General features: G+C 39.6%; 1 protein-coding gene across 1 annotated transcript in view; it reads right to left on the bottom strand.

Annotated features, from left to right (window-relative positions):
- Positions 1 to 19,997, bottom strand: part of RNF150 (ring finger protein 150) — a 251,746-nt gene that overhangs the window by 68,185 nt on the left and 163,564 nt on the right. Inside the window, exons 3-4 of the mRNA XM_077755891.1 lie at positions 6,074 to 6,145; positions 4,008 to 4,090 (exon numbers count right to left, since the gene is read on the bottom strand). Of these exons, the coding sequence (XP_077612017.1) occupies positions 4,008 to 4,090; positions 6,074 to 6,145 (155 nt within the window). The remainder of the gene's footprint in view (positions 1 to 4,007; positions 4,091 to 6,073; positions 6,146 to 19,997) is intronic.

Here is a 19,997-nt window from a genome sequence, read left to right as displayed (position 1 = left end):
GATAACTACTGAAGAAAAGTAGGAACACCTGGGGGCACCTGGGTGGCTTAGTCGGTTAAGCGTCCGACTTTCGCTTAGGTCATGACCTCGCGGTTCGTGGGTTCGAGCCCCGCGTCGGGCTCTGTGCTGACTGCCAGCTCAGAGCCTGGAGCCTATTTCAGAGTCTGTATCTCCCTCTCTCTCTGACCCTCCCCTGCTCACGCTGTCTCTCTCTCTCTCCTAGAAATAAAAAAAATTTAAAAAAAAATTTAAAAAAAAAAGTAGGAACACCNCTCGCGGTTCGTGGGTTCGAGCCCCGCATCGGGCTCTGTGCTGACTGCCAGCTCAGAGCCTGGAGCCTATTTCAGAGTCTGTATCTCCCTCTCTCTCTGACCCTCCCCTGCTCACGCTGTCTCTCTCTCTCTCCTAGAAATAAAAAAAATTTAAAAAAAAACATTAAAAAAAAAAAGTAGGAACACCATAGGATAAAAGCCATGGAAGAATCTGAGAGCACAACTTATTCTCTGGACAAGAGAAGACAATAGCATTTCAATTAAATGCTTCAATAAAATATCTTCTGTAGCTAAAAATCATAATCACAAGTAAGAACCTGACTCGCCAAAACCACCCCTAAAGTACACTATAATGTAGATTTCAGTATATATATGCCTTACGCAAAACCAAAGTTCTTTGGAAAATACCCTAGTGGTGTATTAGGATCAAACCCAAACCATAACAGTTGGACCTGTCTGACCCTGATGTGTTTGCCTGGCTGACCCCACGGGGCGGGGGGAGGCAGCCTCCTCTGCGGGTGTGCTGGGGAAAGCCCTCTGGGGGAGAAAGAGCGAGAGGGAAAATGGTGAGTGCATGTGTGCATGACTTAACTTCAGTACTTGCCATGACTACAAATAAAGAAGGGAGATCACTTATTAATTCATCCTAATTTGTGCAAGGGTATCCAAAAGACACAAATAAGAGAATGACTCTGAAAAAAATCATGGTACGAGAATATCCTGGAGTGATTTGGAAAGATACCCTAAGTGACCACAATAGAGAAGTGATGGACCCGGCGTGTCAGGCTAGGAGGCCACAGAAAAGAGTATAAAAGAAGGAAGACAAAATCTGGATCATTTTTTTAAAACTGTTTATACTCTGAGGGGATGCAAAAAATTCTGTGAGTGAGTCAGCCTGGAAATAATGAGAAAGTGAGTCTATAAAGTTCATAGGAGCGAGGGCTTAATCATACCCCAGAGGAAATTATGTAGCAAAAAGCAAATGCCAGTGCATTTGTTTGATAACATCCATTAGTGCAGACTGTCTGGCAGAAACAAGCAACAGGCATCAAAATATTTCTATTTTAAAGTCAGCAAGGAAAAAATGGATGAGCTCTTCAAAGAATAAATATATATGGCTCATCTAAGATCAAACAATAAATAACTCCAACCTGTGCCTGGTAAGTCTCAATGTATTTTGTTATTTAAAGTAGGGCCCACAATAAGGAAATAAAAGCAGATGGACACTAGGAAGCTCGAAGCAGAAAGAATCAAGGAATGAGCTGAGAACCAAATAATAATGTAAAAATAAAGAGTTTCAGGCCAAACTGAACTGGCCTAGGGCAAGGGCTAGTATAAATATAACTGGAGTTCCTAAAGTTTTATTTATTTATTCTTAGAAATAAATAAAACACTATTTCTTTGGTTAGTATTTCCAAAATTATACGGTCAGAGATAGATCTGGAATAGTACATGATGACAATCTAAACACTTCTAAAGCAAAGTAATTTGTCATAATTAAGAACTGAAATCAGGGGCGCCTGGGTGGCTTAGTCGGTTAAGCGTCCGACTTTCGCTTAGGTCCTGATCTCGCGGTTCGTGGGTTCGANAAAAAAAAAAAGAACTGAAATCAGCCAAATGTTCCACAACAGTGGCATGGTAAATTGAATCGTGGCACATCTATGGTTTGGATATTACGCAGCTTCTAGTTAGTTCTGTGTAGGAACATGGAATACACTCATGACAGAGCTCTAAATGACAAAGTTAGTTCATACAATATGGATTACAGAGCTCAAGTAATGCTATATATAGTTTTTAAAACAGGTTTTATTCATTACATTTACATTCTCAAGAAAAAGTTGCAATTTAACTTAAATTTGCTTTGTTATTTTTTATTAGTAGTACCCTCATAGAGCACTGAACATGCTCCAAGCAGAAGCAAAGCACGTTCCTCGCTTCTAACTATGAGGATTTATAAAACCCTTAGTAAAATATTGCAGAGACAAAAGATGCTGCCCCGCGAGGCTCTCTGTAGCTCACAAACCTCCTGCCATTCTTTGCCAGTGTTTCTCGAAGTCACCAAGTAAATACCAAGTGTAATGTCTAAAGAGAGAATTGATATATTCCCTCAAAGGAAGAAACCCACTGAGTCTTCATGTGTCCCAATTTTTGATTTTGTCATAAAGACAGTCAAGCATCTACACACTAAGGAAAGTGAAGCCCCAGGGAAGGCTCTGGCCACAGCCAGCACAGGGCACTTTCCCCAGGCCCTCTCCTGAGGATCAATCAATGTGCCTAAAAGCATTTCAAGACAAAGCCACTCTCCTTGGGAGTTTCTGCATATTTGCATATCCTGTCCTTTTTTGGACATTCTTTGTCATCTTAGGATTATTAGGCTAATTCCTTTCCAGACATATTTTATTTCTTTTGTATTTCTAAAAAATAGTTCTTAAAGATGCCGATTTATATCTTTGTGTATTTTATCTACTTTAGTTACTTACATACTCATAAGAATTTTTAAATCTAATCTTTCATTTTTTTAAATTAAAAAAAAGTTTTATTTATTTCTGAGAGAAAAAGAGAAACAGCATGAGCAGGGGAGGGTCAGAGAGAGAGGGAGATACAGAATCTGAAACAGGCTCCAGGCTCTGAGCTAGCCGTCAGCACAGAGCCTGATGTGGGGCTCGAACTGTGAGATCATGACCTGAGCTGAAGTCAGATGCTTAACCAACTGAGCCACCCAGGTGCCCCTTGATGGCTCTTTTCAAAACTAAGGAATCTTGAAAAAAATTTGTTCCTAATCAAGCATATGTATTGGGCATGGCAGGCTAAAGTCAGGATAGACCATTGCTGCTGGCCAGGACGTACCCCTTTGTTTTCCACTTCATGAATTATAGGACTCATAGTCAGAATCCTGATCACATTACAGATTAAAGCTAATCTTTCTAAGTGAAGAACATTTCCTCAAGGGAAAATTTCTTATTTCTAGGATACTTCACAGATGCAATAACAACACTAAAAAAGATGTGGAATTATAGAAAGATAGCTTTTATGCAACTTTAAAGTATTTGATTTTATTGAAGTAGTTAAACTTATTTAATTTTAACCATATAAAAAATTCAAATACCTCAACAGTGAATTTCAATTAGGGAGAAGGATGAGGGTTATACAAGAAATCACTTGGAGAGTTCTTCCAACTAGACATGTTGGCATCCCCTCCCAAATTCTGGAAGTTTTGGGGTGACTGTCACATATCCTTCCTGCTGGTAAAACCAAAGATCAAAACAAAAGAAAAAACCACAACAAGGGAAATGGAATTTGCCTTTGGCTTCCCAGGCACTCCTGACCATATTCTGGCTGTTGATCCCTTCATGAGTATTCCCAGCATATTTTTAAGAGTTTACTAGTTAAATTAAAACAGCACTTGTAAAAGTGGGAACTGATTCTAAATATCACAGTTTTCTTGTCATAGAAAACTCATACTTGGAGCCACACCATCAAATTCTGTATCACGAGGCTCTAATGCACAGGAGTACTCATCCTTCAGTGCAACGAAGACCAGAAAAATAATTATTTCACAAGAAAAAGTGTTTTCAAGGGGAAAGGTCACATAAAAATTACAAGCTTTTTGGTTGTTTGATACTTAAACCTGGAAAACAGTTGGGCAGGCTGACTGTGGGCTAGGCCGGAGCCAGCGAGGCCAGCAGACACTCCGCACCCACACCCCCTTCGGAAGCAGGCAGCTCAGAGACTCACCGGCAGGGCAAGATCCGCACGACGTCATTGGGCTTGTACCCTTCAATGCACACTGCACAGTTATCAAAATCGGGCTCTGTTTCCTGCAACAGAGAAAATACAGATGAGCTTACCTGTGTAGCTTCAGCTCTTGTGGAAATACCCAAATAAGCAAGAAGAGCATGCCCGGAGCAAGGCTTTCAACAGGCCAGCTGCCGTTTTCTTAATCAATAAGTGGCTGTATATCGGCTCAGTTTCCATTCTTCCAATCTCTTGCAAGGGCTTTTGTGAGGGAACAGTTTTTTAATGCATCGTTACTAATAATGCTATTTATTATAATTGTGAGAAAGAAAGTTTTAAAAATACCATTACTAAGAATGCTATTTATTATAATTAGAGGTGTCATCAAAATCTCAAGGATGAGAAATACTGTTTATGGAGAACTGTCTGAACAATATTTAATCTATTGCGTCCTTGGGAATCTTATGTCTACAACTCTAGAATAATGGTTTGAACTTTTTATTCGAGTATATAAATCTCTTTCAATACCCTATACTGCTTATGTGGTGGTCCCTGCTCTTTTATGTTCTGTTTGAGGAGAAAAAGTGATGAAAAAATATACTTTAAATTTAGTAATGAATTAAATAAATTTCATCTTATTAAGCTCAATAGCATCTTTATATAGTCAAAAAACAGCAGCATGCAGTGAGACAAATCAATTATTCAGACTGGAGATGATACATGGTATATATGTAGAGCTGGGAATCCCTTACAATGCCCTAAGGAGCCCCAAATATGTGTACTAATCCACTGCTCTACAATTTTGTCTGGGGAGAAGAGGGACCTTTAGGGCCTGGACTGGACTGTTTTATTGTTCCTCCTCAAGATATGCTTCTGCTTTTGATATAGTTATTACAGCATTATTTATAATAGCCAGGATATGGAAGCAATCGAAGTGTCCATTGACAGATGAGTGGATAAAGAAGATGTGCCATATATATATGTATATACATATGTACACACACATATATACACACATATATATGGGTGTGCACACACACAATCACACACATATATATACACACACACAATGGAACAATACTCAGAAAAAAGAATGAAATTTTGCCATTTGTGATAGCATGGATGGATCTAGAGAATATAGTGGTAAGTGAAATAAGTCAGTCAGAGAAAGACAAATACTATATGATTTTACTCATATATGGAATTTAAGAAATAAATGAACAAAGAAAAAAAGGAAACAAACAAACAAAACCCAAACTCTTAAATACAGAGAACAAACTGGTGGTTGCCAGTGGGGAAGTGGGTAAGCGGATGGGTGAAATAGATAAGGGTGATTAGGAGTACACTTATCTTGATGAGCACTGAGAAATGTATAGAACTGTTGGGTCATTATGTCACATATCTGAAACTACTATATAACACTGTATGTTACTTATATGTGAATTAAAAACATATATGCTTTCCTCTTGGCTTTATGTCATCATTCTACAGCAAGAGGGGCTGCTGCAATGACTTTCGGGTTCTAGATGTTAGATTTCAGAAGGACTGAATATGATTTCTGTATTCACTGCAGACATCAGTGGAAGACATCCCTCATCATATAACACTGTCCTCCTTGCAAGGATTTATGGACAAGGATTTTTTGGAACACCAGGAACAACCACTTGGTTTTTACCTTGTGGGACACCAGGATAAGGTAATTAGATATGGCTTGAATAGTTTTTCCTTCTTTGTACTGGCTGCTAGAAAGTCCCAATCTAAATTTGGGCTCCATTTCTGTTACACATTTCAGGTAATATATTTGTGTACAGGTTTCATCCTACCTCCATCTATTTTTCCCATACTTTTCAATTTCTTGTATTTTCTGTCCAACTACTTTGTTGTTCTATTGCATGTATTTTATAAACTGCTTTAAATTATATTTAATAAAGCTGGGTTTAATAACAGACTTAGAAGTTATTGTCTGTATTCCTCTTTTCCAACCCTTCCCTCTCCTCTACCCTGGCTGCCAGAAAAGTCAGGAACGTTTTCTATAGCCCCTCACCAAATAGAAAAGAGGATGTTACCTTGTCACCCTTCTTGATGGTTCTGACCTGGAGCTTGCTGATCGCTTTCTTTGCTGCATCTCCCAGTCGGCGCTGAAAAACCAAAAGCTGCTTGTGAGTAATAAAGATTTGTAATTCTTGATTTTGTTTCTGGTGGCATTTACTAAACCGGGGCAGCTATCTCTGAAATCATGCACAGGTGGCGTGAGTGTTAATGACAATGGCTGGGAGAGATGGTTCAGTCTTCTCGGTGCAAACTGGTGCTGGTAACTGAGGTCTATTAAAGAGCTCTGCCATTATGAGAACCTCTTCATGGGCAATGGTAACCAAGTGGCACGTGACATGGGAAAATCCCGCACTACAGGGACTCCAGCATGGGTTACAGTTGTGCAGACTAGTAGACACACACTTCAGTAATTTGCCACTCTAGACATTTAACTTGTGACAAGGAGGTAGCCGATCTGGAGTAGCTGGAATAAACTTCATCTCCTTTGCACAATCTGGATTTATTGTTTGTGTATTTCTTTCAATTTGGAATTTTAAGGAATTTTCTTTGCTTATAGAGACCTAGCCTAGATGTATATCTCATCTGTACTATCCTATTCCATCACATTCTTACATGCCAGCTTCACCTCCTCTGTGTGTAGGAGTGGGTATGCATATAGGAAAATGCATAAAACATACATGTTCAGCTTAAATAATATAAAGCAAACACCATAACTCATGGCAAATAATATATTATGACTCCTTTTTTCTTTTTTTGTTAGGGAAAGTTCTATCCTAGTAAGCCCTGCAATAAGGCAATGATAGTGCAATGAGAAAGAAGGGGAGAAGGAGAGGGAGTGGGTGGTGAGAGAATTAAGTTTCAATCTGTCAAGCAGATTTGCTTGTGTGCATGTGAGTTTTCTACATGTAGCATCTCCTTCTTAGGTATGTGTACTACTATCCAGTAATAGATGTGTATTTGCAGCAGTGAAACATTATTTGAAGGACTATGATAAATAAGACATTTAAAAAGAATAATTACTTGCTTTCACTAATATTTTTTCTTTTTGGAAATAACACTCAAGCTTCTTTCTTTTCTTTAAAGTTGTGAACATATATTAGTGAACAGTTAACATGTTCTAGGTAACATACTAAAGCTTTACATGTAATATCACCTTCACTCTTACAATAACCCTATGAAAAATATAGTATTTTATGGAAAGAACCGAGACTTACAGAGCTTGAGTAAATTGTTTATCATAGTCAATGAAAGGTCAGTCAGAATTTGAATTAAGTTTGACTTTAAAACCAAAGGTAAACTACCACTCTTATTACTCACTAAACCACCTAATCAACAAACCAGCCCATTGGTCTACCAACCAACATCCACCCAACCAGCCAGCCAGCTAACCAATCAGACAGCCTGCCAATCAACTGACATTTGGCCAACCAGCCATCCAACCAATACCTAACAAGCTACCTAACCAGCCAACCTACCAATCAGCTAACAGCCAACCAACATCTGGCCAGCCAGCTAATCAGTCAACCAGCTCTTTAGCCAGCCAGCCAAGCGACTAACCAACCAAAATCTATTGAGTATTTATCAATATGGTACTTCCTCAAGCACACAGCAGTAAATAAGTAGAAGAGAGGTGTCCTCCTTGTTGATTCATTTTCTCTTTTATGTTTTGTCCTTAGTTTCTGAAATAATTACCAGCATTTTTAACAGAAAAGTAAATTTAGTTGTTACCTAAAAGGAGACCTACATACACTCGATATTTATGCAGAAGTCTGAGAGTAGTTACTAATCTAAGGTAGCAGGAAAAACAAGGAGAGTTTATAATGATAAATAACATGGTGGGGGGCACACTGAGTGAAAGGGGAAAATACTGAGATGAAACTAAACACGAAGGAACTGTCCTCTCTTCCTCCTCTAAGTCTCTGATCTATAATCCTTTGATCTTAACTCAGGCAACTTCTTTGGGAAGCTCTTCCTCCGTAGCTTCCAAGACAGAAGGTCCTTCTGGTCTATACCTTATGGAACCTGTTCCCTTTGGTTCATAACACTGTCATAACATTTGCAATGTGACATTTGCTTTTATGACCTATCCCTGTTACATTTCTCTCATGTAAACTCCTTGAGGCCAAGACTGTTCATTTTTGCTTCCCACCGTGTCCCAGAACCTAGAATAAAACTGCCTTTGATAACTGACAATCATTCCACATGTATTCTGGATTATGACTTTGTCCCAGGCACAGCTCTGGGTTTTGGAAACAATGGTAGTGAAAGGAGGCACCTGGCTGGCTCAGTTCGTAGGTCATGTGACTCTTGATGTTGGGGTTGTGAGTTTGAGCCCTGTTACAGGGATAGGGAATACTTTAAAAAATTACAAATCTCAAAAAGTGGGTAGTTAAAAAACACACAAATTCCTGCTCTTTCTAGCTTATAATCTAGTGGAAACTCCATAAATATTCGATGGGTGAATTAAAATCTTAAACTACAAGAATGTTTTTTTAAAGGATGAGAAACCATCTGTGAAATTTAGCCGGTTAACAAGAAAATTAATGAACAAACTATAAGCAATATACGTGGCAGGGTAAGCAAAGTTGTGGTCCTGGCTTTGGCAAAACCAGTCAGTCTCAACCAAGAGCTGCTTTTCACTGAAGAAGCCTGCAGTGGGAATTGAAAGGAATTGAGAAAAGGCTACCAGTTACTAGGAGTGAGTGTAACGAACCTGTAGGATATTACATTTAGAATAAGAAATCTGGACCCAAATAAACAAAGGCTGATTGTTTTTCATTCAGGAGCTCAGATATTTTTGCAATTGTGCTAATGCGTATTACATAATATCTGGCCCCAACAGGATCACATCGACTATTTTTTATTTTCAAAGGCTAAGCATACCAATTAAGTGGCAAGTATCATTTTCAAACAACAGTCCCAGATTATACTCAAAGGAACCAGAATTTTTTTCAAAACTCAATTTTATTTAAAGCAATTCCTTTAAAACTTTTTCATAAATTGTTGAAATTCAAAACATAACTGAGTACAATTTTTTCATAGTAGAAGTCTGCTATTGAAGAGGATGGAATTGTTTTTGATGGGAATAACATTTGGTTTAACTGGGTTTCAGAGTTAGCGTTCCTGAGCATCACAATCAGTTGTTGATCTGCAATGAGGTTTTATGTACTATACCGAGCATACTGTTTTCTATGCATAATTCTTTTTTTAAAAAAATTTTAATGTTTATTTGTTCTTGAGAGAGAGAGAGAGAGAGAGAGAGAAAATGAGTGGGGAACGGANATGCATAATTCTTTTTTTAAAAAAAATTTTAATGTTTATTTGTTCTTGAGAGAGAGAGAGAGAGAGAAAATGAGTGGGGAACGGGAAGAGAAAGAGGGAGACACAGAATCTGAAGCAGGCTTCAGGCACCAGGCTGTCAGCACAGAGCCCAATATGGGGCTCAAAACCATGAACCACGAGATCATGACCTGAGCAGAAGTCCAGCGCTTAACCGACTGAGCCACCCAGGTGCCCCTTATGCATAATTCTGTGTGATGAGATTACAAGGGAAAAAATGGTGAAATATAGGGCATAACCTCTATTCTCATGGAATTTATAATCTATTTTTAAAAGTACCAATCCAGTGGGAGAGCAACCTTCATAAGTATAGTATAATATTACTGCTTTAAGAAAGAGATGAAATGGTTCATTACAAGTGCCTAAAATAATTTCTGAGACACTTTATATAGTTCTGAAGAAGGATATCTATAAAAATACAAAGCCAGCCATGTCCTTTTATTAGAAAGCCTATAATGTAGCTTTTGCTGATTTACACACACAATATTAATTTTTTTTCCATCTTAACTGTCTCTTATAGTCTGTTACTTCATTATATAATAGTTACTTCTTTTGACACAACCCAAAAGGAATGTTGTTTTTTTTTTTTTTTAATTTTTTTTTTTTAATGTTTTATTTATTTCTAGGAGAGAGAGAGAGAGAGACAGCGTGAGCAGGNGGAATGTTGTTTTTTAAAAAAGTTTTTATTTTAATCACCCAGTGCTCATCACAAGTGCACCTCTTAATCCCCATCACCTATTGCACCCATCCCCCACTCACCACCCCTCTGGTAACCATCAGTTTGTTCTTTATGGTTAAGAGGCTGTTACTTGCTTTGTCCCTCTCTATCTCTCCTTTTTTCCTTTGCTCATTTATTTTGTTTTTTAAACTCCACAAATGAGTGAAATTATATGGTATTTGTCTTTCTCTGACTGATTTATTTCACTTAATATAATACTCTCTAGCTCCATCATGTCATTGCAAATGGCAAGATTTCCTTTTATATGGCTGAGTAATATTCCATTGTATATATACACACCACATTTTCATTATCCTCGATGGACACTTGTGCTGCTTCCGTATCTTGGCTATTTAAATAATGCTATGCTATAAACATAGCAGTGCATGTATCCTTTTGAACTAGTGCTTTTGTATTATTTGGATAAATGCTAGTGGTATGATTACTAAGATTGTAGGATAGTTCTATTTTTAACTTATTGAAGAACCTCCAGACTGTTTTCCACAGTGGTTGCATCAAGTCTGAATTCCCACCAACAGTGCAGAAGGGTTCCTTTTTCTCCACATCCTCACCAACATCTGTTGTTTCCTGCCTTTTTGATTGTAGCCATTCTGACAGATGTGAGGTAATGATCTCATTGTAATTTTAATTTGCATTTCCTGGATGATCAGTGATGATGAGCATTTCTTCATGTGTCTGTTGGCCATCTGTATGTCTTCTCTGAAGAAATATTTGTTCATCTTTCTGCCATTTTTTTCTTAAATAGTTTATTGTCAAGTTGGTTTCCATATAACACCTAGTGCTCATCCCAACAAGTGCCCTCCTTCATGCCTATCACCCCCCTCTTCTGCCATTTTTTTTAAAAATGTTTTTTATTTATTTTGAGAGAGAGCATTCATGCATATGGGAGAGGGGCAAAGAGAGAAGGAGAGAGAGAAAATCCCAAGCAGGCTCTGTGCTAATAGCACAGAGCCCAATAGCAGGGCTTGACCTCATGGACTGTGAGATCATGACCTGAGATGAAATCAAGAGAAGGATGCTTAACCTACTGAGGCCATCCAGACACCCCTCTTATGCTCATTTTTTAAGTTGGATTGTTTTATGGGTGTTAGGTTTTATAAGTTCTTTACATAATTTTGATATTAACCCTTTATCAAATATATCATTTGCAAACATCTTCTCCCATTCTGTAGATTGCTTTTTAGTTTCATTGATTATTTCTTTCAGTGTGCAAAAGCTTTTTACTTTAATGTAGTTCCCAGTAGGTTTTATTTTTTGTTTCCCCTGCCTCAGGGGACGTATCTAGAAAAAAGTTGGCAAGGCTGATATCAGAGAAGTTACTATCTATGCTTTATTCTAATATTTTTATGATTTCAAGTTTCACATTTAGGTCTTTAGTACATTTTGAATTCTATATGGTCTGTATGGGTCTTTCCTTTCCACTCAATGAGCCCCTTTTAATATTTCCTGCAGGGCTGGTTTCGTGGTCATAATCTCCTTTAGTTTTTATTTGGGAAATTCTTTGTCTTTCCTTCTACTCTGAATGATGGCCTTACTTGGTAGAGTATTCTTGGCTGCAAGTTTTTCCCATTGAGCACTTTGAATATATCACTCCACTCATTTCTCTCTGGCTTGGAAGGTTTCTTCTGGAAAATACCCTGATAACCTTATAGGGTTTCCTTTGTATGTGACTGTCTTCTTTTGTCTTGCTGCTTTTATTATGTTTTCTTTACCACTATATTTTGCATTTTAATAACAATATGCCTTGGTGTGAATCTGCCTTTGCTGATTTTGTTGGCAGTTCTCTGTGCTTCCTGGATTTGGATATCCCCTTCCCCGGATTAGGAAAGTTTTCAGGTACTATTTCCTCAAATAAATTCTCTGCCCCCTTTTCTCTCTCTTCTTTTTATGGTATTTCTATAATATGAATGCTATTATGTTTCAGGGAGTCATTGAGTTATCTATTTTCATTTGGCCTAATTCTTTTTTCTTTTGTTCAGCTTGATTACTTTCCATAAACTCTGTCTTCTAGGCCATTAATTCATTCCTCTGCTTCTTCCAGCCTGCTGTTCACTCCATCAAGCATGTTTCTCATTTTGTTTATTGAGCCCTTTATCTCTGGTAGGTTATTTATTATCTCTGTATTAATGGTCTCACTGTTGTCCTCCACTTTTTTCTCAAGTCCAATATCCTTAGGATATTGCTTTAAATTCTCTATCATGCATGTCACTTATATCCGTTTCACATAGATCTCTAGCTGTGGCCTTGTCCTATTCTTGCATTTGGGACAAATTCCTCTGTCTTCTTATTTTATCTAAGTCTCTGTGCCTTTTCCTCTGTGTTAGGAAAGTCAGCTATGTCTCCTATTCTTAAGGGTAATGGCTTCATGAAGAAGAGGTCCTGTAGTGCCCTGCAGTGTTATGTCCCATTCCTTAGGGCCTGGCGCTTCCAAGAGTGTCTCCCATGTGTACTGTGTGCACTTGGCTGTTGTGTCCTGGCCACTTTATCCTTTGGTCCAATTGTCTGCAGAGGCTCTCTTTCCCTGTTGTGTGCAGTGTTGGTATCTGGCCTGAATGGGGCACATTTTAACGATGTGTGCTCTGGTTTGCTTTTGAAATGAGACTTGTCATCACCACCATAGAAATGAAAGCCTTGCACAACTCCCAGTTTAGGAGTCATGGTATTGGCCAGGGTTTGGGCCAGTCTTCTGGGGGAGGGGCCCTGAAGCATTGGGACTGAGACAATTGTGATTGAGAAGAGCAGTTCCACCAGTGCACAGTGGGGTGGGGCTTGGTGTAAGCAATAGCCAGGGTCTAGGCTGTATTGCTTTCTGCAGGTGACCATTATTTATGCTGGGGGACGATGTTGCCCACTAGTATTCCTTTCTTCCTGGAGGGCTCTTTCCTTGAACGTTGCCTCTCTGTGACTTTCTCCAAGATGAGCTAACCTCCCTGCTCTGTGCCCCAGGCCCCCCTCAGATCAGTTTCCATGCTGTATGTTCTCAGGCTGTTTGCTCTGCCTTTTCTTCAATAGCAGCCCCAATGTCCTCCAAGCTCTCCCAGAGCCGAGCCCGCTGACCTTTAAATCTCCAGGCTTTAAGCCTCACTGGTTGCAAGAGCTCATGAAATTTGGGCCTTGTTTTCCTGGCTAATTGCTATGGGGATTTGTTTTTCCATGTGTCCCCGTATGTTAGTCTGTCTTTCACCCTTCTCTTTGACAATGGCTCCCTCCCTACTCTGGTGGCCAAAATCTTTCTCCCCCAAACCACGTCTCCACACTTCATGCCTACTTCAATGTGGCTTTTTCTCTACCTTTAGTTGTGAAGTTTGTCCTGCCAGTCTTCAGATTGATTTCTGGGGTATTCAGGATGATTTGATAAGTATCTTATCAAATAGGTATTTGTGGGATGAGGCAAGCGTAGGATCCTTCTACTCTGCTGCCATCTTCTCCTCCAGACCTCTAAAACAATTCTTTAGCAAATGAAATATGCCTTTCTTAAATGTGAGCACACAAGGTAAGTTCAAAGACTACTTTAAATTTTGGCCATGGACTTAACTTTATTTTTGGCTATATCTGAATAAAGATGAGGTGTCTTTAAAAAACATCCCCTTTCTCTCTTCCAGAAAAAGCCATTTCCATGCCCTTTTAAAGGAAATGCAAGCTGCCTTTATTTTTTTAAGAAAAGTGTCTATTCAGGAAATGTGAAGTATGTGGACATTAAGGAATCAGAGATTATGGCTAACAGAAGAGGTAATGGTTAAGGAATTAGATGAATTCCACTTCTGGCATTCTGATGGCCGAGGGCTGATGAGGTTAAAGGAGATCAGTGGAGGATAAAGTCATTTGGGAGATGGGATTCCCGAAGTAGCAGAATTAACAGATGGAGAAATGAGAGTAATAAAAGAAAATAATCAGGTCCTCTTAAACATCAGGTCTATGAGTCCTTCCTCCCTGGAAGCCCCAAGATATGAAATGCTTCACAAAAGGCAGGAAAACAGGTTTTCTGTAATTATTCTGAGAAATGGTATAATGACATTCCTTTTCTTTTCTCTTTCCTGTGGAGTTCCCTGAGTCAAGCCTCATTCTGTATGTCATTGAGAGAAAATACACATATACTTCTTTTGAGGAGGAAAAGGACGGCATTTGGGCAGAGACTGAGGGAAGATATAAAAGTCTGTCCCAGCAGTGGGGGATGGGATGCTCCTGATTCCTGGAGGTCACAGAAAAATCACCTTCTGAGATATGTATGACAATTGTGCAACCATGTAGTGCTAGATTCATAAAACAGATTAACAAAATAATGGAAAAATCACCATAACGTTTTAAAAATGCTATGACCACTTCCACGTAGTCAAACTTTGTTAGTATGTGCACATCTGTGTTTCTTCTTAAGTGATATGAAAATCACACACACACAAATACTGAGTTCTGAATTCAAGAAAACACTGTCTCACTTTCAACAGCTTTCAAACTATTATTATTAGATTTCCAAAAAGACAAAACTAACGAGGTAATGGGTAAAACATCAACATTCTTAATAATATGGCTCAAACAAAGCAGTTGCTTTTGTATTTGGTTCCTCTGTCTTTGGTTTTTTTTTTAATGCACCAAGTATAAATGAGAGGGAAAACTTTAGGCCCTGCTCAGACTGAATCTTGAATGCAGCCTGAATAGAGACTTGAGGGGTTGGAACCAGAAGTCTATCACAAAACAGATGCTTTCCTTTGTGGTTCTCAGAAATGCAGAGTGAGATGATGCTAATAGAAGACTGAGGAGCCACCTTACATTAGTACAGGTCTTCTCTTTCAAGAAGGGCTTCCTCTCTCTTTTCCAAGGTGCTCCTATGGATTTTCTCTAGCCCAGCTAGACCCAAATCATACTCTTCACTAAAGACTGTCAAGAGTGGGACCATCTTGGTAACTGGATATATATATCCACCAATGTGACTGAAACAGACATAAAAAAAATATTTACCAAGATAACTGGTTCCTTGACAACAGTGAAGATAAACAGTTTTATGGAAAATAAATACAGAACTCTTAATTAACAGAAGGAAGTCCTCCATAGATGCCAACAAAGATGGTAAGTGACGGACTCCAATTCAACCTAATACTTACAGTTATAACTTGTACTTATCTCCTAAATATTTAAGAAACTGAGAAAAATAAGATGCTTCCTTCATGTTCCCCTCTCTGTTATACACAGAAATGCAGTGAAGATGATAAAAAAACAAAATAAAACTAGGAATAAGGATGCCAAAGCAGAGCATGAAGATCAAGTTTATGTTCTTCTATTTCATTTGACTGGATAATTCTGTATCCTGTTTGCCCCTTTACCTGACTGCTGTATTTTATAATCAAGATTATTATCATGATCACTGCCACCAAGTGGAAAAAAATAACTAACTGTTCTTATGTTCTAGGTGAAGGAAGGACACTGTAAGCATAAACAGAGTTGGTCCCAACTGTCCAGAACCCCACGTGGTCACAGGTGACTCAGACACTTCCTCCCTTGCCCTAATGCATACTAATGATCATTCCAGGCCTGGTTGATAGGACAGAAATCTTTGCACAGCCGGTCCAGTTTCTATAATGTGGAGCGCCATCCATAAATCTAGAAAAATGGATAGGGAATTAGACTATTCTATTGGCCATAGTGGCCTTATGGAGCAGTGACTTAAGGCTGTTTGTGTACACACAACATGACATTAAGACATCACGGTTATTCTTTGTGGAAGGTGTTGTAGAGGAGAAGGCAATGGCTGGAAAGTTAGAAGATCTGATTTTCAGTCTTATTTGTCGCTAAGTTAACTGTGTGATATCAGCCAGGTTACTTACATATTATAGGCCTTAGTTTCCCTTATAGTAAAAGTAGGCAAGTTAGTAATGCTATTTTCAGCTTTACCAGCTCAGGATTTTCATCCATGAAGAGCAGAACTGGGACTCAAAGATGCTTCTGGACCTGAATTGTCTTTTTAAAAAAGGCAAAGTCAAGGCTAAATACTTCACTAAATACTCCATGGATACAATGTACCCTTTGCATTTCTGGCCCCCCCTAGGGCTCTGCACTTTCTACAGAGCACATCAGGGACCATTTTACGTCCTTTTTCTTTGGGAGACAGAAGCATCTTTGCCTGTAGACCTTCCTCTGCTGCCTGACACTCAGCGTATCTCTTTCCCCTTTTCTCTCCCTGTAAAATCCAAATTTGTTTTATATTCAATATTTGTCTTGTTCTAACATAACTTTAGGGTTTCCTGGGTGGCTCAGTCGGTTAAGTATCCGACTTTGGCTCAGGTCATGATCACACGGTTCGTGGGTTCGAGCCTCGCGTCATGCTCTGTGCTGACAGCTCAGAGCCTGGAGCTTGCTTCAGATTCTGTGTCTCCTTCTCTCTCTTTGACCCTCCCCTGCTCTCTCTCTCTCTCTGTCAGAAATTTTAAAAAAAATTTTTAAAAAATTAACATAACTTCAGCATGAACATGTGCAAATGAAATCAAAGGGACATGGGCCATTGTATGCAAATAATAGGAAAAGGTATCCACAGAGGACGGTAATTCTTGCAAGAAAACTTGTTTGAATGCCATTACGAGGCCTCAAATCAAACAAAACAGGTCTGGTTTCCTTGGATTCACCTCAAAGACAATACTGCTTGTGAATAATAGCAAGAACCTTACTTAGTTTATCTTATCTGCCTGTATTTGAAATAACCGCCATCCACTGGGAGTCCTGTGGCTTTCAGGACACAGATCCATTACCTGTGTCTGAGATGGGGTGTCCTATCAGACAGTAAGACCATGTGCCAGAGCCTCACCAGAAGGCAGGCTCAGCTGCCACAGCCCTGGCAGGAATACTGCTTGCTGGTTTGCTTTGCCTTCCTGTGGGGTTTCTAAAAGCAGGTAAGAATTAGTAAAAGGTAGCAGAAGTGGCACATTTGGGAAATGAGGGACACAGGGCTCCTTAGCCTCCTGGTGGGGTGGAGAAACTGCCCATAGTGCACAATGGTATTCAGGATCAGGGGTCTGTCAGCCATCCAGCCCTCCTGCCTCAAAGTTCAAAAAGAAGCTACTAGTTGGGATGTTATTAGATCGGTAGAATGAAGATGAATTCTTAGCATACTCTGTGAAGCCCCCTGAGGTAAGGAATCTAAAACTACATAGTAGAAAGGACTCAATCAGAGTGCCTAGGTGGCTTAGTTGGTTGAGCATCTGACTCTTGATTTCAGCTCAGGTCATGACCCCAGGACATAGGATCAAGCCCCACATCTGGCTCTGTGTTGAGCATGGATCCTGCTTAAGGTTCTTATTCTCTCTCTCTCTCCCTCTCTTCCTCTCCCTCTTCCCCACTTATGCATGCACACACTCTCTAAGTTAAAAAAAAATTTTTTTAAAGGACTTAATGAGTTCTTACTTCTAATGCCAAAAAGGGCCAAAATTCAAGTAGCAGAAAGGTGAGGAGTCCTCGCATTCACTGCTGTGACAGAGATGGGGCTGGCACCCTGCCGTGTGTCAGGTCTCCTCAGTATCTCAATATTGTCTGTGGAGACAGCCTGGTCTTGTGGAAACTCCTCTGACTTGAAATCACCAACCTGGTTGTGTCTACATGAAAAAAAAATCACTTCGCATTTCTCTCTCTCACATTCATTATATCTAATGTCCTTTAAGTTCTAAAAACTACATTTCTGGGGACTGATGGTCAAGCATTCTCAACTGCATGAGTAGAATTATGGCCAGGTGTCTCTTCCTCCCAGTTCTTACCACTGTGGTTTCCTGTCCACAGCTTTCTGGGTCTGGGGGGTTCTCAGAGGGAGAGGTGTCCACGCTACACATGGAGAAGTCCACCCTGCTGACATCAACGGGCTATTTTCTTAAGGTACTCATCCAGAGGCATCATGAAGACGTGAGGAGAGAAAGAGAGATACATCACAGTATTTCAAAGTCACCCAGATATGTGTCAAGTGGCCAGTGAAATGTTTTTCCTAATCATTATAGGACCTTTCTGTCTCTGATAAGCAGGTGGTGGCTTGCATCACGTCTTCCCACGCCATTCTGGTGCCTTCACTGCGGCCCGCTGCTCCCACAGATGCATATGTGACAGAAAAGGTCTCCTCACCTCAGCGCCCTTCCCTCAGCTTCCTCTCCTGGGCCTACTATCTTTGCCTGGAGGGCACAATCACTGTGTCTACCTTTATGATTCAGATGGGTTCCTGACTTCAAATGCTCCTGTGCATTTACTACATTGGAAGGTCCTCCTGCCTCATGATCCCGCCCTGCCTACCACTCTGTTATTTTGCTCCCAAATCACAGTTGGATTCAAACCCTGTTTACTTTTATTTTTGGCTTAATCAACAGAAATTTATTGTCTCAGAGTTTTGGAGGCTAGAAGTCCAAGATCAAGGTGTCCACAGGGATTGTTCCTTGTGAGGGAGAATCTGTTCCATGCTTTGTGCTTAGCTTCTAGTGGTTTGCTGGCAATCTTTGGCATTCCTTGGCTTGTATACGTACCATCCTGTCTCTGCCTTCATCTCCAAACAGAGTTCTCCCTGTATGCGTGTCTGTGTCCAAATTTTCCCTCTTTATAAGGACACCAGTCATATTGGGTTAGGATCCCAACCTATTCCAAAATGACCTCATCTTAAATAATGGTGCCTACAGTGACCCAATTTCCAAATAAGTCACATTCTGAGATACTCAGGGTTACGACTTCAACATATGAATTTTCAAAGGGGCATGATACAACCCATAACACCGTGTAATGGATTAATACTCTGCTACAAAATGAAAGAAGAAGCTTTTGATGAAACTTTGATGAAACGGTATGGGAAAATCTCCAAGATGCAAAGAAATCAACATTTCAAATTATAACATGCTACACTTTGTGGAAGAAAGAATGAAAAGAAGACATACATATTTTTGTGTGTTCATAAACATATCGTGGAGTGTTTGCACCAGAAATCACTACCATGTGCGCTTCTGCGGAGGTACCTGGGTTTCTGGAGGAGGAGAAGGGTAGGAAGAATTTTGAGTGCAAATCCTTTTTATACTCCTTGCGTTTTGAACCATGAGAATATACCACTTATTCAAAAACTAGATTTAAGCATAATAAAGCCAATTGAATCAAGACTGCTAAACTATTCTCAAGAAGAATGATACCAATTTCTGAAGCCCCCAGTCATATGTATGGAGCCCTTTACACACTAGCTTCCCCAGGGTTGGGTTTTAGCGGTTTGTTTTTTCCGAAATTTGCAGGTAAAAAAATCACTTCTGATTGTTTGCTTTGCTTACAATGATCTCCTCTGTGGACCACCTGCCTTCCTCAGATCAAGTATCATCTTAACATCTTTTGTGGCATTTCTGCTCATCATAGGAACATATTCTGTATCAAAGAAATTCACTTTTTGAATATGCCACACATGTTCCAAATGTTCTTAATATCAGGGAGTTCCTTTCACACATGGGATGTGTAAAGTGTATGTTTGCCAGGTGCACTGTTAAGCTGCCAGAGAGATAGGAATGAACCTGGAGAAATGTGAATTATCAGGGGTTCTTAGGGATTCCTCACATTCCCTGGGGAAAAATCTAGAAATAAAAGCAGCCCTCCCGTCATTCTCATCTTTGGGTCCTGCACAAAATGGGATACACCTTTTTTGCACAAGTCCTGACAGAAACTGCATCTATAATGATAATCAACAATAGCGGGCAATTTTGTGGTATATATTCTCTAAGTGGCATATAGAAAAGAATGGCATCTCTAGGAGGAGACCAGACTGCTGGGCTTGGACCAGCGGGCATCCAAGATGTTCTCAGGATGGAGCATTTCAAAGATGTTAAAGATCTCAGCTTTAAGACTGCCAACCCGTGTGTCCTTGGGCAACTGCTTATCTT

The sequence above is a fragment of the Crocuta crocuta genome, unplaced genomic scaffold (genome assembly GCF_008692635.1).
Source record: "Crocuta crocuta isolate KB4526 unplaced genomic scaffold, BGI_CrCroc_1.0 scaffold112, whole genome shotgun sequence".
Classification (NCBI taxonomy): Eukaryota; Metazoa; Chordata; class Mammalia; order Carnivora; family Hyaenidae; genus Crocuta; species Crocuta crocuta.
This window is presented reverse-complemented; position numbering and strand designations above follow the sequence as displayed.